Genomic DNA, 23,470 nt, shown 5'->3' on the forward strand with positions numbered 1-23,470 from the left:
AAAAAAATATATATATATATATATATATATATATTTTTTTTTTTTAATGAAGGGTGTGGGTCATTCTAATACATGCAAATAATTATCCCTGCAAGGATACTCAGATATTAATAACAGTGGGTGCCTCAGAGGAAGGAGCCTGGGAGAATGGAAGGCAGGGAAGGAGAGAGACGGGCTTCTCACTCTGTGCCACGAGCATGTGCTAGCCACGCAGACACTCTGCATGTGACCTCGAACTGCTGAGGCATTGCTCTGGAATTATTCAGCTATTCAAGGCAGGGTGAAATACGGCAAGCAGCTTTCATTCATACACACACATGTGCATCCATGTGCACACACATACTCACACGGTACATGGGCAAATACATCACACATACACACACACACACATATACCTGCACACAAGCATAAGTCCTACAGAAATGTGAAAGTCATATGACTTTCTTTTAATTAATTGTTTTGAGACAGTCTCGCTCTGTTGCCCAGGCTCAAGTGCAGTGGTGCAATCTCAGAAAGCCATGTGACTTTCTAAAGGAAGTTACTTAATTCACCCTCCTTCCTGTTCAATTATATGTACTACAGCATGATTCTGTACTGGTCCTCTCTCTCTATATATATATACACACACACACACACACACACACACACAAAGTAAACATTATTTTATATATTATGTCAATATTTATTTAAATTATATTTATTTACATAATATATATTTGTATAATATACAGTTTGCATAATATATATTTGTTTACATAACATATATTTATATAATATGTAAATATTTACATTTATATAATATGTAAATATTTACATATTATATAAATGTGCATGTCTTATATATTATATAAATACACATAAAATAATATATATATATTTAAATATGCATATATTTAGAAGACGTCTGAGAAAATCTATACCAGAACATAAACAGTAGTAGTTAAAGCCAGGTGGTAAAAATCACAAGTTATTTTTTATCTTCTTTTTGATTCTATAATTCCTCCCTTTTCTGTAGTGAGGACATTAGTACTTGTGATTTTAAAAGCTTTTTTGGCCAGGCGTGGTGGCTGACACTTATAATCCTAGCACTTTGGGAGGCTGAGGTGGGTGGATCATCTGAGGTTAGGAGTTCGAGACCAGCCTGGCCAACATGGTGAAACCCTGTCTCTACTAAAAATACAAAAATTAGTCAGGCATGGTGGCGGGTGCCTGTAGTCCCAGCTACTCAGGAGGCTGAGGCAGGAGAATGGTTTGAACCCGGGAGGTGGAGATTGTAGTGAGCCAAGATCACACCACTGCACTCCAGCCTGGATGACAGAGTGAGACTCTGTCTCAAAATCACCCGGCCAAAAAAAAAATTTTTTTAATATGAAAGAATTCATGGAAAAGACAAGTGAATGACCCATGGACAGAGCTGATCCTAGCTGCTTGCAGGACAGCACCTCCTGGCTCACATCAAGAAACAAAGGCTTGGAAAGTTGCATTATCACCACGGCCCCCACTCCCACTCTCCACCACCCCCCATCCCCCACCCCCCACTCTCAACGCTGTGGAACATCCTGGAAATGGTGGGATGTTGTCAGGGCCGAGGCCTGCTGGCTCCAGCATCTGAGCAGCGCTCCTCCGGGTCCGACTGTATCTATTTCATTTCCCCGGTGAGTTACTGTACGGTGGCAGGGAGGGCCCAGCGCCCCCAGGCTGTAATCAATAGCTGAATAAAGACACTTCAAGGTTCCCAAACTGGAATGTACACAGGAAACCAATTTAGGAAATCCTGCTTTCTGTTACAGGAAATGAATCCTACGCCAACTGGTAGAAATTACTCCAGCAGCTCCCAAGTAAAATGCATACTGGTTTCTATACGTCTTCCATAAACTGACCTTGCCTAGACTAGCAATGTTTTATTGATATTGAATTTCAAAGGCACAATTCTAGAGCCAGTCAAGTCTATGTGGAATCCTACAGGGACTTGGAAACAGTACAACTTTCTGAAAGATTTCACTTGAACTAGATTTAGCCTCCTTTGAGCCTCATGAGGCATTTTAGATAAACCTATTTGTATTTGGCAGTAGGCGGCCTCTGAAGTAGTTTAGGAGGCTGATCAGGAAGACATTAACAATGACTATACCTTTAGTAAGATTATGGGTTACTTTTTACTTTTCTGATAATGCATTCAAGTGTTCTACTATAGACATAAAATAACTATGGAATACAAAATAATAAAAGTTGTTAAAAAAACAACAAAAAACACACACACACACAGCAAGGCCGGGCGCAAAGGCTCACACCTGTAATCCCAGCACTTTGGGAGGCCAAGGCAGGCGGATCACGAGGTCAGGAGATAGAGACCATCCTGGCTAAAACAGTGAAACCCCGTCTCTACTAAAAATACAAAAAAATTAGCCAGGCGTGGTGGCAGGCGCCTGTATTCCCAGCTACTGGGGAGGCTGAGGCAGGAGAATGGCGTGAACCCGGGAGGCGGAGCTTGCAGTGAGCCGAGATCGCACCACTGCACTCCAGACTTGGCGACAGAGCAAGTCTCTGTATCAAATAAATAAATAAATAAATAAAACACACACACACACACACACACACACAGCAAAAAGGTAACACTGGCCTCTGAAGACACCAAAGATCAAAGGAAAAGTAGCTCTTTTTTTAATCTCAATCATGATTCAGAATCTTAGAAAAACAAGACAAATCTGAATTCAAGTGCAATTCATCCACAGAAGAGATAAAGTACCATGAGAAAAAGGGGCCGAGAAGCACAAAGCATTCCATGACAGATTGACCCTCACGGAAAAATCTTTGCACAGCCCTAAAACAAATACATCCAAGTCCAGTGGGAGCAGAGGAGTGGGCGACAGGCATTAAAGCCTCCAGAGATGCTGACCTGAGCATCAGGGGCCTCAGGCAGGACTTGCTTCTCAGATCGTCAGCATCTGGAGCTTGCTCAAATTTGAATTCCGCCGGGCACGGTGGTTACGCCTGTAATCCCAGTACTTTAGGAGGCCAAGGCAGGCAGATCGCTTAAGGTCAGGAGTTTGAGACCAGCCTGGTCAACACGGTGAAAACCCTGTCTCTACTAAAAATACAAAAATTAGCCAGGAATGGTGGCGCACGTCTGTAATCCCAGCTACTTGGGAAGCTGAGTTACGAGAATCGTTTGAACCCAGAAGGTGGAGGCTGCAGTGAGCCGAGATCACACCACTGCACACCAGCCTGGGCGACAGAGCAAGAAAAACAAAAAAGGCTTGGCAGGGTGGCTCATGCCTGTATTCCTAGCACTTTGGGAGGCCAAAGGATCACTTGAGGTCAGGAGCTCAAATAAAATAAAATAAATTTGAATTCCATCAAATACCCACAGGTTACTGGTTCCCAGTCCATAGCTACCAAAAATATGGCCCTCTCTGACATCGTTATCCCACAGTATCATTCCCAAAGGGAAAAACAGACTAAACCTGCCAAGCCACAGAAAGAAATGATGACAAACCTGGTCACTTACTATGGCACATGTCCAAGTAGATCACGACGATCACCCAAACCGACCCTCCCTCCCCCTCTGTCTTTCTGCACACAATTCCCATCTCAGAAGCTGGCCAGGGGTTCAACATTTTTCACTCCTAAAAAGCCTGGTTCAAATGTCAACGGTCACAGATGAACTGGGTTTTATAGCTTGAGCTGTTTCACAAACACCCTGCAGACTGGAAGGAAGAGTCTCCCAGGTGACAAATCCCACCGCCTAAAAAACGGAGAAAGCAGCACCAGGACAGGGAAGGTGACACTCTAGCGTTCTTTCATTTGTGAACTTTGGAAAAGATTTTCATTGTGCCATCCCCCAACTGTCGGGAACCACAGGCTCACCGATACTTGCAAGTTAGTCCAGAACTTTAGGAGCCCCATTCTTCCTGAAATGAATTTAAAAAATAATGGGGATTCCTCCCGATGTTGGTAGAAGAGTTAAATGGTTAAAAAAAAAAAATTCTGGGAAGCACTTTGGCCATAGTTGCCATGAGCCTTACACCCATTTAAAGCTGGGCATGGTGGCGCATGCCTGTAGTCCTGACTACTCAGGAGGCTGAGGTGGGAGGATGGCTCGTACCCAGGAGTTCAAGGGTGCAGTGAGCCATGATCGCACCTGTCAAGAGCCGCTGCACTACTCCAGCCAGGGCAACATAGTGAGACCCCATCTCTAAAAAAAAAATACTCAGCCGGGCGCAGTGGCTCAAGCCTGTAATCCCAGCACTTTGGGAGGCCGAGATGGGCGGATCACGAGGTCAGGAGATCGAGACCATCCTGGCTGACACGGTGAAACCCCATCTCTACTAAAAAAAATACAAAAAACCTAGCTGGGCGAGGTGGCAGGCGCCTGTAGTCCCAGCTACTCGGGAGGCTGAGGCAGGAGAATGGCGTAAACCCGGGAGGTGGAGCTTGCAGTGAGCTGAGATCCAGCCACTGCACTCCAGCCTAGGTGACAGAGCGAGACTCCGCCTCAAAAAAAAAAAAAAATACTCATTCAATTTGACCCACAAAATATATGACTGCCTACTTGGGGCCTCCCAACAGCCCCACTGTGGGGGTTCCATGGCACAGATCTAGAGGCACAGCAAGCCTAAGTAACTGCCCAAGTGTGACGCTGGATCCCAGGAGTGAGTCACACGCTATATACTGTGTCACACAAGCCTCCTCCCTAGGGGCCTGGGGCTGCTGTCTTGTTCAGCACTGTCCTCGCAGTGCTAGTCTACTCAAAAGTATCTCCTGAATTCATAAACCCAATCACGCCACTTCTAGAATTATAAGGTGTAAGGATGTTCATTGCAAAATACTTACAAATATCACTGCTAAAAATTAGGAATAACCTAAGTTCCTACAATATGAGAAGTTCCAATTGTGAGAATCGTTAAGATATTATAATGGGCATATGCACAGGTAGCAATTCTTAAAGAATGTTTTTAATAATATTCAAGATGGTTGGAAAACAGAAATGATAAAATAGTAAGCGAAAAAAGGAGGATACAAACTATATCTATAGGAAAATTCACATTTTAAAAAGTAAATTAAAAGATATTGAAAGGTGGCCAGGTGCTATGGCTCACGCCTAAAATCCCAGCACTCTGGGAGACAGAGCCGGGAAGATCGTGCCACTACACTGTAGCCTGGGCGACAGAGCAAAACAAAAACAAACAAACAAACAAACAAACGACACCTCAACAAAAAGACAAATAGACCAAGTAAAAACGGGTAAAGGATATGGATAGACATTTTTCCAAAGAAGATCTACAAACGGCCAATAAGTACACGAAAAGATGTTCAACATTAGGAGCCATCGGGAAAACACAAATCAAAACCACAATGAGATACCACTTCACACTGACTAGGACGTCCAGAATCCAAAGAACTGACAGTAACAAGTATTGACCAAGATGTGGAGAAATGGAAACTGTCATACGTTGCTGGTAGATACATAAAACAGTGCAGCCACTTTTGGAAAACAGACAGACAATTCCTCAAAAGGTTAACTATAGAGTCACCATACGACGCTGCCAACCCACTCCTAGGTATATACCCAAGAGAAACAGAAATCTACACCCACTCAAATACTTGTACACAATTGTTCATAGCAGCATTATCTATAACAGACAAAAAAAACCCAAATATGCATTAATTGACGAATGGATAAATAAAATGTAATATATCCATAAACAGATTATTATTCAGTTATAAAAAGGAATGAAGCATTGATGCATGAATGCTTGAATTCATGAATGCTTGAAAGCATGAACGGATGAATCTTGAAAACATTACACTAAGTAAAAGAGGCCGATCACAAAAGGCCACCTATTGTATGGTTCCAGTTGTTTGGAGTGTCTGTCATAGGCAAATCTATAAAGGTAGAAAGTAGATTAGTGGGTGCTTTAGGGCTGGAGGAACGAGGAAGAGAAGGGGGTACAGCAGGAAAGTGGGTATAGAATTTCCTTTGCGGTGATAAAAATATCCTAATTTGATTGTGATGATGGTTGTTAAAAAAAAAAAAAAAAGCCCCAAATATACTAACTATACTAAGAAGACATACTGACCAACGCAGTGGCTCACACCTGTAATCCCCAACACTTTGGGAGGCCAAGGCGGGTGGATCAACTGAGGTCAGGAGTTCGAGACCAGCCTGGCCAACATGATGAAACCCCACCGATTAAAAATACAAAAAATTAGCCGGGTGAGGTGGTGGGTGCCTGTAATCCCAGCTACTCAGGAGGCTGAGGCAGGAGAATCGCTCGAACCCCGGAGGCGGAGGTTGCAGTGGGCCGAGATCATGCCACTGCACTCCAGTCTGGGCAACAGAGTGAAACTGTATCTCGGGGAAGAAAAAATAAAATTAAAAAGTCATACTTTAAATGGGTAGATTGCAAGGAATGTGTTTATCTTAATTAAGATCTTAATTATTTACATCTTTTTTAAAGAATGTGGTTTAAATGGGACCTTGTGCCCCCGTTATGCTGGCCTTTTGAGTTACAAAACAAAATCTCTAACTTTCCTAATTTAGGTTATGCCTCAAGTCCAAGGCTATTCTTTTTAGAGGAAGAGCAGTTCTTTCTTGTATTTGAAAATGTGTCTCCCAGCAGCCCTGCACCATCCTGGCTCCTATCTGCCCTGACACATGGCTTCCTTAGAAAACGCCTAATTCCAGCACAGAGAAAACAAGCAGGGCCTCCCCAGGCCTTGCCACACCTGCCCAGGTTTACCTCATCGGGGCTGGATGCCTGGTACACGCGGCAGGAGTCTTCGTACTGCTTCTCAGCCTCAGCCTGGTCGGTCACACCATTGGACTCGTACACAGGAGTCACGTTGTGGCAGAGCGCGATGGCCTTCACGGCTTCGTGCACGCGGCTACTCATGGTCCGTCGGACCTTGGTGGTGAGCGTCGGGCCCTTCTGAGCGGGTGGGTCCTGGGATTGCTACAGGAAGGAGAAATGAATAAAGAAGATGACCAGAGGCAGGAATGATGTGGAGAGTGTGGAAGAACAGCCGTGCAGCTATTGCTTTTCTTCTACTGTTACAACACACAGAACTCTTAGGTATATCTACGATGATACTGCAAATAAATGACATGCAATTTTCAGGGTTTGTCATTTATGCTTGGCCAAAAAAAAAAAAAAATTAAAATAAACAGAGGGAAAAATTATAATTTAATGAACGAAAATGATTCTACCTGCAGACTGAGTGAATCTATCTTCCCTGGGGTGGTGTCAGGGGCTTTTATTTATTTTATTTTTTTCTTTTGAGACAGTCTCGCTCTGTCACCCAGGCTGGAGTGCAGTGGCACAATCTCGGCTCACTGCAAGCTCCACCTCCCAGGTTCACGCCATTCTCCTGCTCAGCCTCCCGAGTAGCTGGGACTACAGGCACCCGCCACCACGCCTGGCTAATTTTTTGTATTTTTAGTAGAGACAGGGTTTCCTGTTTTAGCCAGGATGGTCTCGATCTCTGGTGTCAGGGGCTTTTGACAGAATGAGGACCCCACTGCACTGAAAGGGATCCCGGTAGTTCAGAGCAGGGCTTCCCCACTTGGGTACTCCTATGTTGGGGGACATTATAGGGTGTTCAGCAGCATCCCTGTCCTCCAGCCGCCAGATGTGCTGGATGCCAGCAGCACTCCCCTAGTTGTGACAAGAGATGTCACCAAATGTCCACTGGAGGCCAAAATCATCCTCGGCTTAGAACCACTGTTTAAGCTCACAATCTTCTTGGTTTACAACAGAAGGCAACAACCTCATCGGGTACCCTATGCAAGTAACAACCATCAACAAGAAGCAACCCAGGGCAGTCCAGCAAGGCGTCAGGAACAGCCGGAGGAAACCTTGGCTGGATGGGACTCACTGCAAAATGGCACCTGGCCCTCCAGTGAAGCTAGACTTTCAGGAGTAATGGTAACTGTGCTCAAGTTTTGCCTTGCAGGCTGACTTTAGACCCTGGCTCTTGCCTGAGAGGCAGCTCCGTGGCACACACTGGCCTTCTCCATCCCTTCCTTTACAACTGGCAACACAGCTCAGCCTCTGAAGGGCCAGGAATGGGTTAAGTCCTGGAAAAATGGCTTTGAGCAACACGGTAAAAAGAGCACTGAAGGGAAACCAAAGCTGAGCCTTATTCTTGGATGGGTGGTAAGCAGCTAGGAGACCTGCAGCAAGCGATGCCTGTTCTCTGAGCGTTTCCTGTCAATGAGAGGAGTGAACTAGAGGTGGTTTTCAATCCATGCTCCACACTGAGCCCCAGGAATCCTGAGAAACCCACTCAGCACCACCAACTGCAGCAGGATGGGAAACGCCATCTGCGGCTCCGTTCCTGTGCCACACATCAGGTGCCACCTATGCTTCCTTTTTTTTTTTTTTGAGACATGAGTCTCACTCTGTCACCCAGGCTGGAGTACAGTGGCATGATCTCAGCTCACTGCAATCTCCCCCTTCTGGGTTCAAGTGATTCTCCTGCCTCAGCCTCCCAAGTAGCTGACATTACAGGCGCCCGCCACCAAGCCCTGCTAACTCTTGTATTTTCAGTAGAGATGGGGTTTCACCATGTTGGCTAGGCTGGTCTCAAACTCCTGACCTCAAGCGATCCACCCACCTCAGCCTCCCAAAGTGCCTGGATTACAGGTGTGAGCTACCGTGCCTGGCCCCTACCTAGGCAAGGATTCTACTGCTTTAGAGTATAATGAAAATTAAGACCACTGCGGGAGAGGGGGAGGAAAGGCACTTAACAATCTACGGCTCATTGTTCAACACAAGTCATATACCCTCACATCTGATCAGCACCTGCCTGCGTCTCCAGCTGTCCCTCATGCCATCTTCCTCCTGTTCCCTCCACTCCAGCCATGCTGGCCTTTCTGTTCTTTGGGCACTGCCAAGCTTCTTCCTGACTGAAGGCCTCTGCACTTGCCGTGCCATCTGCCTGGAACCCCATCCCCCAGCTCACCGCAGGGCTGGATTGCTCAGTCTCATCATTCAGGCCTCAATTCAACTTTACCTCCTCAAAGAGGCTCTCCCTGGGACCCCCGGTTCATGGCACTCCGCTTGCCTTCCCACTGCAAGTCACGTTTCAGCAACACCGTGTGTTACTCTCTTCATTGTCTGAATTGGCCTATTTACCTGACGGTTCCCTCTCACTAGACCACAGAAAACAGAAGGCTCACCTGAGTGAGTTACTCATCACTGTATTCTAGTACCCAGGGCAGTGTCTGGTATGCAACAGATATTTGCTGAACAATTAAACAAATTAATAACTTAATATTCCCAAGGTGGTGGGGGGGCCTTAATTGACATGAATTTTTTTTTTCATTTTCAAGAAGAAACAACTATGAAATCAACATCAGTTTCAGATTTTAAATCACAGATTTAGACAAAGAGTCACCTACAACAGTCTTATTGAATCCACAGCTAACTGAATCATGGAGGCTAGAAATGTGTATGGAGTTACCAGATTCTACATTCTATTAAAAACATATTCATACAACGGGAGAGAAGTGATCTGATCCTTTAAAATGAGTCGCACTTTACACCCATGACACCCGATTGCCCAAAATAGAGAACAGATGGGTTACAAGAAACAAGAAAACGACTTTCATTTAATTTTTTAATACTATTTTTAGTAGTAGCATTAGACTCCACAGGTAATTAGACAATTACTAAATTATTCTGGTCACTGCGGGGACACAGTGCTCTGGCTTCCTGCTCTGTTAACCTCTGGTGTCAGGAGCACACGAGTTTCACTTCCAGGCCAAAGGGCACTGCATGGTAACAATAATTAGAGTAATGAATCAGAACTCCGGTTTAAATGAATCATTATTTGCCGAGTGCTGTTAATTATAAAGAATTTAACTCTAAAATTATAAAGAAAAGATTTACAGAAAGGTTCTCTATTGGAGAGACTAAATTGAGAACTTTTTTTTTTTCAATTCTGTAATTTACGTTCTAGCCACGAACATGTGTCTTCATTTCTGTCCGCATTCCTCAGCACCTGGACCAAATCGTTATTTAACATTAGGTGCAATAACAAGACCTTTGACAAAGTAATTACTGTTTTTGGCAAGTTTCAGTAACCACGAGTTTAAATGAAAAGCTGTACCGAGGGCATCCTTCATGAACTTCTGGATTTTGTAAAGCAATCTGATTTCATGTCTACAAAAGACAAATGCTTCCACTAATATTTCAAACATGGGATAACACAGAGCCACGGGATTTTGTATTCCAGGTGAAACAACTCCCAAGCAAGGCAAAAAGAGAACCACAGACAGTCAGATGTTCGCAAAGGCCTCACTTGCGGCTCAGGGGACCATCTGACAATGAATGAACTGGAAGACAACTATGATAGCCTGACCAACATCACAGGCCACAGGTTCAATGCCTCCACCCACATACCTTTATTTCTCTCTTAAATTAATACTTTCCCACCTTTCCTACTAAAATGTTCCAGGAAGGAGAGGAAATAGTCATTGGTGCTGAAACTGCTTCTTTTAATTGTCAAATAAAGTCTTATTTGTACACCAAATGGTCATACACATACATCCTTAAGGCACTGAAACTGACCAGGGGCTGTGTTTGGATGATGCCTGTCTTAGGTCCAGTCTTCAAACATCCTCACATTCCCCATATGGAAGAGTTTCACATTGTACAGTGTTTATCTCTAACCTCCTCCCCATAGGCCCTTTAACCTACACACATTTCTTCTTACTTAGAAAATACCAGGGGAAAACAAAAACAGATGTGGCATCCACAGAGGCAGGTTATGACTCTTTTTGCCCTGGGGAAAAACCACTGGTCCCCTTATGGAGGGAGGGAGGGCAGAACAGCTCCACACAAGGTCAGAAGTGACTTCAGAACAAGCACAGGTCACTACTGGGAGAGGAATTAAGATCTCCAAATACAAAGGGCCCTGACTTGGGCCGCTGGGTGGGTGTCTCGGATCCTATAAAGCCCCCGAGTCATTTATAGCATCCCAGCCAATAAATGAGACACCAAGGCAGGGAAAATAGGCTTCCCGTTCCCATTAGTAATCCACAGCTAGGGCCATTTCCCGACAAGAACTCCAGCCTGTATTACAGAAAAGATTAATACAAAAATTAAGCATTGAGTCACCAGAATGCCAATTTTCTTTCCAAATGCAGTTAAAACCTCACCACATATGGGCATTCACACTATTAATGGATATTAGGAATGGGCTGCAGTTGATTGAAATACATTTTTTTTTTTTTTGAGACAGGGTCTCACTCTGTTGCCCAGGCTGGAGTGAAATGGCATGATCACAGCTCACTGCAGCCTCAACCATCTGAGCTCAAGTAATCCTCCTACCTCAGCCTCCTGAATACCGGGGACCACAGGCGTGCACCACCATGCCCAGCTTTTTTTCTTTTTTTGGTAGCGATAAGGTCTCCTCTATTGCCCAGGCTGTTTTCTAACTTCTAGGCTCAAGCCAACCTCCTGTCTCGGCCTCCCAAATTGCTGGGATGACAGGTGTGAGCCACTGTGCCCAGCCAGAAATACACTATAAAGAATAAGCGAATTTCTGGCCGGCGCGGCGGTGGCTCAAGCCTGTCATCCGGCAGCATTTGGGAGGCCCCGCGAGACGGGGCCGGATCAGCGAGGTCATGGAAATCGAGACCATCCTGGCTAACCGGTGAAACCCCCGTCTCTACCTAAAAAAATACAAAAAAACTAGCCGGGCCCGTGGGGCGGCGGCTCCTGTAGTCCCCAGCTAGCTCGGGAGGCTGAGCCAGGAGAATTGGCGTAAGCGGCGAGGGCCGGAGCTTGCAGTGAGCTGAGATCCGGCCACTGGCACTCCAGCAGTGAGACTCCGTCTCAAAAAAAAAAAAAAAAAAAGATAAGGAATTTCTGTCATAACCCTAACCTGCCACCAGAGCCATCAAAAAAGCTCAGAGCTGATGACTCATTCACCTCAAAGGGCCACCATCACAAAGACAGGCTCAGAGCTACTACCTCCAAATGAATCAGCTGAGTTACAGGCTGATTAAGTGACTGAGTAAATCCAATGTTTACTGTTGTAGAGCAGACATCATCATGCAAGACAAAGACAATACATTTCAATGTACCCATATACCACCATCATTCTCAACTTGGATGATTTTGCCTCTCGTTTGGTCATGTCTGGACACATAGTTGGTTGTCACAACTGTGAGGGGACAGGGGTGCTATAGGAATCTGTAGCATGCTGCCAAACCTCCTGCAAGGCACAGGACAGCCTTCCATGACAAAGAATAATCCAGCCCCAATACATCAATAATGAGAAGCCTGATAGCCACCGAAACTGTAAATCCAGGGCTAGGACCAGGGCAAGTTAGTGCAGCTGAACTGTGCTAGCGCAAGGTTGGATCTTGCCTTCATTTAAAATTTCAGTATTTCGTTCTTCATAAATTTTTTGCACTTGAGTTTTTAAAATACTGCACTGCGCCAGGTGCGGTGGCTCACACCTGTAATCCCAGCACTTTGGGGAAAGACGAGTGGATCACCTGAGATCAGGAGCTCGAGACCAGATGGCCAACAGAGTGAAACCCCGTCTCTACTAAAAACACAAAAATCAGCCAGGCATGGTGGCAGGCGCCTGTAATCCCAGCTACTCGGGAGGCTGAGGCAGGATAATTACTTCAACCTGGGAGGCAGAGGTTGCAGTGAGCTGAGATTGCGCCACTGTACTCCAGCCTGGTTAACAGAGCAAGACTCTGTCTCAAAAAAAAAAAAAAAAAAAAAAAATTTCACCAAAATGTGATTTGCTTTATTTATTTATTTATTTTTTTGGTACCCGGTTGAATTTGCTATGTGAGTTCCTCACTTGTCTTACTCTAGTCTGGACTGTGTTATGAAACCATTAAAAACCTTGACAAGAGTGAAAAGAAGGAAATTAAATAGTGTTATTCTGGCAGTGGTTCTTAACCAGGAATAACCAATAAAGATTTTTCAAAATATACACGCCAGGCGCAGTGGCTCACGCCTGTAATCCCAGCACTTTGGGAGGCTGAGGCGGGCAGATTACCTGAGGTCAGGAGTTCGAGATCAGCCTGGCCAACACGGTGAAACCCCATCTCTACTAAAAATACAAAAATTAGCTGGCGTGGTGGCAGGCATCTGTAATCCCAGCTACTCAGGAAGCTGAGGCAGGAGAATTGCTTGAACCCACGAGGCAGAGGTTGCAGAGAGCCAAGATCACACCACTGCACTCCAGCCTAGGCAACAAGATCAAAAACTCCGTCTCAAAAAAAAAGATTATTAAAAATATGCATACTTAAGATCCAGACCCAAAGAATGCAGTAGAGCCCAGGCATATATTTATATTTATATTTTTTAAACTTTACAGGCAATTCTGGTGGTCAACTCTAGTTTAAAAAGAAAGGAATATGATGGGTTCTCATTGAAAAGAAAACACACACACAGGGAGAACTAAAGAACACATCTGGCCCGGCGCGGTGGCTCAAGCCTGTAATCCCAGCACTCTGGGAGGCTGAGACGGGCGGATCACGAGGTCAGGAGATCGAGACCATCCTGGCTAACACGGTGAAAACCCCGTCTCTACTAAAAAATACAAAAAACTAGCTGGGCGAGGTGGCGGGCGCCTGTAGTCCCAGCTACTCGGAGGCTGAGGCAGGAGAATGGCATAAACCCGGGAGGCGGAGCTTGCAGTGAGCGGAGACCCGGCCCCTCCCCCCCAGCCCGGGCGAAAAGCGAGACTCCTCCCCAAAAAAAAAAAAAAAAAAAAGAACACATCTATCCAGACACACAAAGGCAGAGTATTTGGCATTTTGTCCACCCAAGTGTTAATACTGGTTACTGCTGAATGATGTGAATACAGGCGAATTCGATGTTTTGTCTTTGTGCTTGGCTCTATGATTTATTTCTTCTGCAAAACAACTTTCATACTTTTTTTATGAAAAGTTTTTTGAATGAGTAAAAAATGAAATAAGCTCCATGTCCCAGAGAAAACCACACTGACCAAAAAAAAAAATTCTTCCTCAAGAGAACATAAACTCGGTGGCTCACGCCTGTAATCCCAGCACTTTGGGAGGCCGTGGCAGGCGGATCACAAGGTCAGGAGATCGAGACCATCCTGACTAACATGGTGAAACCTCGTCTCTACTAAAAATACAAAAAATTAGCTGGGCGTGGTGGCGGGCACCTGTAGTCCCAGCTACTTGGGAGGCGGAGGCAGAAGAATGGCATGAACCCGGGAGGTGGAGCTTGCAGTGGGTGGAGATCACGCCACTGCACTCCAGACTGGGAGACAAAGTGAGACTCCGTCTCAAAAAAAAAAAAAAAAAAAAAAAAGAGAGAACATAAACTGAACTTTGTATCTGTTTTCTGTGGATGCAGAAAGAAAGAACGCTCTCTGGCAGTCAGTACTGATGAACTGAGTGCATCCTGTGCACATATGTTGTGTGCAGAAAAATAAATCACAAACTCACACGCTCATAAAAAAAAAAAAACTCAGTAAATGAAAAATGACAGTTCACAGACCAAAGTATGTGAAATAATCCCAATTACAGTTTGTTTGAGACAGTCTTGCTCTGTCACCCAGGCTGAGTGCAATGGCACGATCTCAGCTCACTACAACCTCTACCTCTTGGGTTCAAGCAACTCTCCTGCCTCAGCCTCCGGAGTAGCTGGAATTACAGGCACTCACCACCACGCCCGGCTAAATTTTGTTTGTTTGTTTGTCTGAGACAGAGTCTCGCTCTGTCACCCAGGCTGGAGTACAGTGGCACAAGCTCTGCTCACTGCAACCTCCACCTCCCGGTTCAAGCGATTCTCCTGCCTCCGCCTCCCACGTAGCTGCGACTGCAGACGCATACCACCACGCCCGGCTAAGTTTTTGTATTTTTTTTAGTAGAGACAGGGTTTCACCATGTTAGCCAGGATGGGCTCGATCTCCTGACCTTGTGATCCACCCGCCTCGGCCTCCTAAAGTGCTGGGATTGCAGGCGTGAGCCACCGTGCCTGGCCTAATTTTTCTATTTTTAGTAGAGACAGGGTTTTGCCGTGTTAGCCAGGATGGTCTCGAACTCCTAACCACCTTGGCCTCCCAAAGTGCTGTGATTACAGGTATGGGCCACTGAGCCTGACCCCGATTATGATTTAAAATATGAATTTATGTGTACAAAGCAGGCTACAGAAACAGGCAGATGTGCTGGCCACGTGTCTCTGGAGCAGGGCACCACAAGGCTCCCATTTCCTGAAGTCCTTCATGTTTTCCTCAGACACATCTATTAACAAGAATTCAAGATATTTCCACTTGCTGGGAAGAGTAAAATAAACTACCACAAACTCTAGGTAATACAGACTAGTTGTCTTCAAATATTTTGATCATATAACATATTGGGAAAATTTTTTCTTTTCTTTTTTTTTTTTTTGAGATGGAGTTTCACTCTTGTTGCCCAGGCTGGAGTACAATGGCACGATCTCGGCTCACTGCAACCTCCACCTCCCGGGTTCAAGCGATTCTCCTGCCTCAGCCTCCTGAGTAGCTGGGATTACAGGCATGCACCACCACGCCCGGCTAATTTTGTATTTTTAGTAGAGACGGGGTTTCTCCATGTTGGCTCAGGCTGGTCTTGAACTCCCGATCTCAGGTGATCTGCCCACCTCGGCCTCCCAAAGTGCTGGGATTACAGGCGAGAGCCACCGCGCCTGGCGGGAAAAGTTTTTCAAGTACCTTCCATCTATATATATTGATCTTTGTATAAATACTGTCTTGTACTACTGAACATTACAAAACAAGAAAGGAAATTCTAAAATCCTATGATAAAAATGAAAAACAGGGCTGGCTGCAGTGGCTCATGCCTGTAATCCCAGCACTTTGGGAGGCTGAGGTGGGCTAACTGCTAGAGCCCAGGAGTTCGAGACCAGCCTGGGCAAATGGTAACATCCCTTCTCTACAAAAAATACAAAAATAAGCCAGATATGGTGATGCATGTCTGTGGTCCCAGCTACTTGGGAGGCTGAGGTGAGAGGATCACCTGAGCCTGGGAGGTCAAGGCTACAGTGAGCTGTGATGGCACCACTGCACCGTAGCCTAGGTAAGAGAGTAAGACTCTGTCTCAAAAAAATAAAAATAAAAATAAGTAAGAAAGCAAAATGAAAAATAGCATTTCTCACACAATTAGCTGGTATCTCAAAATAACATATACTCAGGGTAAGGAGCACTGAGAATTATAGATTTAAACTTAAATTTCTGTTTTTTTTTTTTCTTTTGAGAGGAGTCTCGCTCTGTCACCCAGGTTGGAGTGCAGTGGCACAGTCTCGGCTCACTTCAACCTCCGCTTCCCGGGTTCAAGCTATTCTCCTGCCTCAGCGTCCTGTGTAGCTGGGATTACAGGCGCCCGCCACCACGCCTGGCTAATTTTTTTCGTATTTTTAGTAGAGACAGGGTTTCACCATGTTGGTCAGGCTGGTCTCGAACTCCTGACCTTGTGATCTGCCCTCCTTGGCCTCCCAAAAGTGCCAGGATTACAGGCGTGAGCCACCACGCCCAGTCTAAACTTAAATTTCAAATCGTCATACCTGTTATTCAGCTACAAAAAGGAATAAAGTACATACACCTGCTACAACCAGGAAGAACCTTGCAAATACTCTGCTAAACGGAAGACGGGCCAGACACAAAAGGTCACATATTGTTTGATTCTATTTACAGGCAATGTTCAGAATAGGCAGATCCAGAGACAGAAAGTAGACTGACTGCTGCCATGAGCTTGGGGAGATTGAGCAGGGGGGTTGGGAGCTAAAGGGATGTGAGCTTTCTTTTAGGGGTGACAAAATGTTCTAAAATTAGACAGTACCAATGTTTGTACACTGTTGTGAACATATTAAAAACTACAGAATCGCTGGGCGCGGTGGCTCACGCCTGTAATCCCAGCACTTTGGGAGGCCGAGGAGGGTGGATCATGAGGTCAGGAGATTGAGACCATCCTGGCTAACACTGTGAAACCCCGTCTCTACTAAAAATACAAAAAATTAGCCGGACGTGGTGGCAGGCGCCTGTAGTCCCAGCTGCTCAGGAGGCTGAGGCAGGAGAATGATGTAAACCCGGGAGGCACGTAAACCCGGGAGGCGGAGCTTGCAGTGAGCCGAGATCGCGCCACTGCACTCCAGCCTGGGAGACAGAGTGAGACTCCGTCTCAAAAAAAATAAATAAATAAAAAATAAAATAAAAAATAAAAATAAAAACTACAGAATCACATGCTTAAAAGAGCAAATTTTATGGTTTTTAAATTGTATCTCCATTTTCTATTAAAAGTACTAGTAAATGGTCAGGCATGGTGGTTCAAGCCTGTAATCCCAGCACTTTGGAAGGCAGAGGCAGGCAGATCATCTGAGATCAGGAGTTCGAGGCCAGCCTGGCCAACATAGTGAAACCCCATGTCTACCAAAAATACAAAAAAAAAATTAGCCGGGTGTGTTGACACATGCCTACAATCCCAGCTACTTGGGAGGCTGAGGCAGGAGAGTCTCTTGAACCCGGGAGGCGGAGTTTGCAGTGAGCCAAGACAGCACCACTACACTCCAGCCTGGGGCGACAGAGTGAGACTCCGTCTCAAAAAAAAAAGTACCAGCAAATGAATAATCCAGGGGAAAATCACAAGTCCTTAGCTGGTTATGGTTTTCTCTCCTAATGTGTGGGCCATTTTCTTACTGTTTACTTGGCCTTGTATTAATAACCTGAAGCTTTCCTGCAGGAATCTTTTAAAACCACCTGCTCTCTTTATGAGGCCAGTTTAGTTCAATCACATCCTTAGAACAAGTCACCTGGACACTCATAAACTGCGGCCTACATTTCAACACTGGAAAAATAAACAACTGTAGAATTCCAGCCCCTTCCTCAGGACACCTCAAGGACCGGACCTGACAAGTACCTGTCTGATATATGGAGTGAGGGCCCCTGGGTCAACCTCAATACCATTAGTAAGATTTTAATTTTGCATTAATTTTAGAGATGAAATTGAAATGTAAAGAGGCGCTTCCTGTACCCCGGTGGGTCATCTTGCAAGCTCTGCCTTGGAGTCCACAGGTCTAGATACCCATGCTCTGAACAGAGGTGAACCTCAGTTTCAAAGCAGCTGTTCTCCAATGTGTACTCTAGAAACACCTGGTTCACCTGTTAAAACTGCAGGTCTGGGCACAACTCCTTGTGCTCCTGACTCGGCCCAAATGATCTGGCCCAGGGGTTCCAAAGGCCATACTTTAAGAAACACTGGGTCGGGCATGGTGACTCACGTCTGTAATCCCAGCACTTTGGGAAACCAACGCGGATGGATCACCGAGGTCAGGAGTTTGAGACCAGCCAGGCCAGCATGGTGAAACCCCGTCTCTACTAAAAATACAAAAATTAGCCGGGTATGGTGGCAGGTGCCTGTAATCCTAGCTACTAGGAAGGAAGGCTGAGGCAGAGAACTGCTTGAACCCGGGAGGTAGAGGTTGTAGTCAGCCAAGATCACACCACTGCACCTCAGCCTGGGCAACAGAGTGAGACTTTATTTCAAAAAAGTAAAAAAAGAAGAAAGAAAAAGAAGAAAGAACCACTGGTATAAGAACCCCTTACGAAGCTCTAAAGGTGGGAGGAGTGACTGCAATGGGTGCGGGGTGGTGGGCATATCCTAAGGTTAGATAGTTGGGATGGTTCCACAGCTGTAAATTTACTAAAAGTCACCACACTGTGTATTCAACATGGCTGAACTTTCAGGTATGTAAATCATCCCTCAATAAAACTGGTTTTAAAAAAGCATGCAAAAGCTTCCATATGTCCCATCACACACGTGTCCCTCTGCTTATGACAGGATTTTTAGACATCATGAGAGAAGGATGCACACAGCCTCACTTGGGTAGGTCTGTACTGGAATTCTGAGCTCACCCCAGCCTCGCAAAGACCTAACCCCACAACACACAGCTATCTGAGACTCAAGGCCGGGATGGGCAAACTGATTTACGAGCTTCTCCTAAGGAAAGAGTATGAGGTGGGGTTCACGGTAAGAAGTGTGGTTTTCTAAGTTTCAACACTTTACAGAGTGTTATCTGTGACAAGCCAAAAATGAACCATAAAAGCTAAAATACACAAATATCCTGAGATGGGACGGCTTCCATCAACACCAGGAGCTCTTAAAAATACCAGCAACATGGCATGGGTGTAACTCCCACCGGATGTACACACCGCCACCTATGAAGCTGTCTAATATAATCATCAAAATTCAGCACAGCTGAGAGGGGGCTGGGAGCAATACAGACATCTAGCTGGGTGCTGATATGCATGTGAGTTAGGTAGTGACAATCCAATCAATGAGCCCCCCAGGAAGGAGCCTGGTGGGCATTTGGGGTTGGTGGCTCCGAGGGAAGGGTCTAATTTAAGACACAGAAATGAGGCAGCTCACCCTACCTGGAAGGCTGAACTGCGGGAAAGGGGAGGGGATGAAGACCAAGGCTAGATCCCATTGGAAGTCTCAGACCCCGCCACGGAGTTGATGGTACCAAGAGGCTCCCACGCTCCTGAGAGGAGAGCAAGAAGGAAAGCCGGGCAGCTACTGTGCAGGGGGTCATGGCAGACAGGCGAGAGAGGGTTTCACCTTGCTGAGTGAGTGAGAAGGGATGAAGACAAAAGGCCAAAGGTGGCTGGGCACAGTGGCTCATGCCTGTAATGCCAACACTCTGAGAACCTTTGGGAGGTGAGAGGATCACCTGAGCCCAGGAGTTCAAGTCCAGCCTGGGCAATACAGTGAGAAACCTCGTCTCTATAAAAAAGAAACCAAATTAGCCAGGAGTGGTGGTGCATACCCAGTGCACACTTGTAGTCCCAGCTACCTGGGAGGCCGAGGTGGGAGGATCGCTTGAGCCCAGAAGTTCGAGGCTGTAGTGAGTTGTGCCTGCACCACTGCACTCCAGCCTAGGGACAGGGTGAGACCCTGTTACAAAAGAAGCAAGGGAGGGGAAGGGGAGGGGAGAGAAAGGGATGTGGGAGGGGAGGGATGGGAGGGGAAGAAAGGGAGAAGGAAAAAAAACGAAAGGCCGAAGGGTGATCTAGTGATCGGGTGGGAGCAGGTACTGGAGAAGGGGCAGTGGCTCTCAGCTGGGGTGACGGGGGTACTGGGAAGGAGGGTGTGGCATGCACTGAGACAAGGAGCCCTGGGAGAGAACAGGTTTAGGGGATGAGGGAAGAAAGTCAGGAGGGGTCCCAGGTATAGCATCCTTATGAGCCACGTGCAGCAATGCCAAACATTCAGCTATGTTATAATCCAAAGCTCCAGGTCAGGCCTAGAGATGGAGATGGAGACAGAGCCATCAGCATCCATGGAGCGATGGAAGCAGGGTGAGGGGCCATCCGGGAAGCAACACAGCAGGCTCCAGCACTGAGCCCCAGAGACACCAACCCCAAATCACCACACAGAGGAAGACGGTCAGAGAGACAGAAAGGAAACGGGGGCTGTGCGGCTCATCCCCCCTGTCCAGGGAAGCTCCTCGTCATTTCTTAACAGTGCTAAAGTACATATTTGAAAAAGGTCCATGGATCCATTTGGAGACCAGCCACGACACCTCCCCATGGAGCCTGGAACAGCAATAAGGTCTTTGTTGCTGGTTATAGATGATGACACGAACTGTGTCAAGTCAGCTCTTCTAACTTAACGTCTACTCCCACTGTCACACTGTCCCCTGCTCTGCCATTTTCAGGAGACAGCCTGGAAATCCAGCCCACTGACAAATGTTCCAGAAAATTAAATGTCAATTATGACCGTATCAAGAAGTATTCAGGGATTCTGCTTTAACCTGTACACAGAGATAATTCATTCATATTTCTTACTGGTCTTCTGACTATGGAAAAGGTCTCTATTTCAATGAATTTAAGCAAAATATGACCTCCTTATTCTCTTGTTATCTCCAAACAAGTGCTGCAACATGCAGCTGGTCTAATGTGGTCTGGCTCAGCCTTGGATGTGCCTCAGAATTAGCAAGGGGTGTGTCTGTCTTACTTTTAAAACCCTAAGCCACGCCCTGCCCTAAGTCTTAATGAGTAAGAATCTCCAGGGTATCAAGCCCAAATAAATGTCTCTTGTTTTTGCTCTGTTTTGTTTTGAAACACCACCAGCACTTCTGACACACCGCCAAGGTGGGGACCCACCGGTCTAACATTTTAGGAATAGGAGGATATGTGCCAGTAGTACTTTCTCTGAAAAATGACTGGTTTTGGAAAACTTGGTAGGAAAAATAAAGGCAGGAACAGATAAGCTGCAAGTCATCTCTGATAAACTAATTGCTTCCTCATGATTGTTGAGTTGAATGTAGATGAGAAAGCAAAGGTAATAACGTCCTGATTATTTCACAAGCAGACCATTTGTTATTGGTGTTCTGGCTCACAGCCAGGGAAAGGGAAAACATCAACATGGTCGTAAACGTGAAGTATAATCAACCAGCAGGTTCCTTCTGGTTCTATCTATTGGGCATATACTTTTCTCACAGGTTTTTCCTAATGTCCATTAGCACTTCAGTGGAGCAGATTAGCCCAGAAGATGAGGAAGGTGAGGAAGGACCCCAAATGCAATTTTATTCAAAGTGTAAAGGAAGTGTGGGTGTCATGGGTATAGAAGGGAGGTATTGGGGAGTGACTGCTGATGGGTAGAGAGTTTCTTTTTGGGGTGAACATAAAATCGATTGCAGTGACAGCTGCTCAACTCTGAATATGCTTTAAAGAAAAACAATGAATTGTACTCTTGAAACGGGTGAATTGTACAGTATTGTGAATTATATCTCAATACAGCTGTTAAAAAAATGTCAAGGAATTGTTTTGGGTGTTGAAACGGAAGGCTTTACCTGGGTGTAAATGCTGAAGATGTGGCTTTGCACTTCGTCCATCGAGTCGAGGCCGTAGGCTACTGTTCCGAGATGGAGCCGTTTGAAAACCATCTCGTTCTGGGTAAGAGTGCCTAAAACACGAGACAAATGAGTGGCCGGCCTGTCTCTCAGGATGTTTGTTATTATTAATAGTAATGACAGCTGCCGTCTTTGGAGAGTTTGCTGTATGTCACACACTGCGGTCAGGACTGTCCCTGCTGGGGTAGACGCCTGCAGCATTTTGCCTGCCTAGAATCCCATTCCCCTTTTGAAAACAGCTTCCTAGGTTTCCCAGGGGAAATTAACCACACCACGCCCATTCCCTAAGGTGGTCCAAGAGGACTGTCAATCAGGGGCCTGGCCCATTCCATTGGCCAGGAGGGTGACAGATGACACACTAGAGCAATCAGATTCTATCTTGAAAGATTCTGACCCTGGAGTAGAAAGATACATCCCCAATAGCAGAGCCCTACAGAGACCACCTGGAGGGTCCTAATGCTGACTTGTCCAGAACTTTCCTGGTTGCTCTCCTTCCAGAAACCTCACTTTTCTCTGATTTGGTAAGCTGCCCAGGATCTTTGCATTAGTTTCCCTTCTACCCCATGGACATTAAGTGGTAGAGATGAGGCTTAAACCAGATCTTCCCACTCCCAATCCTTGCTCTTTACCACTATGATAGCCTAATGCCTTGACAGGCGCTAGGCTGTGTAGCAGTATCAGGGTGTGGTCAGAGATCAGGCCTGACTGCCTGAGTTAAAGCTTACTCCGGCTACTATGCGCCCGTGACAAGTCACTCACCCTCTCTGGGCCACATTTCCTCATCTGCAGAAGGGGGAGAGAAACACTACCTAACTCAGAAGGTTCAGGTGGGGACTGAAGGAGTGACTGCCCTGAAACTCCCCAGAACTGTCCTCTGCACATAATTCGCCCTCAGTAAGGGTTTGCTGCCGTTAAAATCATCTTCATCACCAAAGAATCTTCATCAAAAGATGAGGAGAATAAAATAGCAGCAACACGCATTCTCGTATGTCCAGAGAGAGCCCAAGAGTCTCAGCCAAAGCCCTCAGGCATCTCCTCTCACCGGGAATCCTGTGCAGGTCCCAGAAAGCGGCTCACCTGTCTTGTCGGTGAGTAAGTACGAAATCCTGCCCAGCTGCTCGGGAATCGTGCTGGAGCGAACCACAGTCCCGGGGATTTTCGAGTCCCTTCGAATCACCCAGCTGTACACGATCTTGCCCATGTCCAGGTTCACGCGCAAACTAGTCACAAAACCAGGACAAACAGGTTAACAGGACAGATGTAAGGCTCCTTGTATCTTTATAAAAACATGGACTCTAAACACAGTGCCATCGCATCCGGACTCACTCCCTGCGGAAGCACACTGCCGGAGGTGAACGCAGACTCAGCGAGATCCAGAACCACCGTCAAGTCTCACATAGAACAAATCCATTATCGCCCCGAAGCTCATGTTATGGACCGAAGTCACTTAAAATACAGAAAGGGTAGTGGTTTCCATCTCACCTTTTAGAAAAATTACTGATCCCTTAAGCTAATGTATTTTGGATGCTATATTCATTTTTTTAATTGCGGTAAAATATACATAACGGAAAATT

The 23,470-nt window shown here is 45.9% G+C and overlaps 1 protein-coding gene across 3 annotated transcripts in view; it reads right to left on the reverse strand.

Moving 5' to 3' along the window:
• The window catches only part of ATP9A (ATPase phospholipid transporting 9A), a 181,178-nt gene that overhangs the window by 57,376 nt on the left and 100,332 nt on the right, over positions 1-23,470 (reverse strand). For all 3 annotated transcript variants that reach the window (XR_001888369.1, XM_017888155.1, XM_017888156.1), the window contains exons 12-14: positions 22,974-23,116; positions 21,837-21,949; positions 6,741-6,953 (exon numbers count right to left, since the gene is read on the reverse strand). Coding sequence is in view for 2 of the 3 variants with exons in the window: in XM_017888155.1 (XP_017743644.1) it covers positions 6,741-6,953; positions 21,837-21,949; positions 22,974-23,116 (469 nt within the window). In the remaining variant the exon portion in view is untranslated. The remainder of the gene's footprint in view (positions 1-6,740; positions 6,954-21,836; positions 21,950-22,973; positions 23,117-23,470) is intronic.

Source organism: Rhinopithecus bieti, unplaced genomic scaffold, assembly GCF_001698545.2.
Source record: "Rhinopithecus bieti isolate Rb0 unplaced genomic scaffold, ASM169854v2 scaffold_15834, whole genome shotgun sequence".
Lineage (NCBI taxonomy): Eukaryota > Metazoa > Chordata > Mammalia > Primates > Cercopithecidae > Rhinopithecus > Rhinopithecus bieti.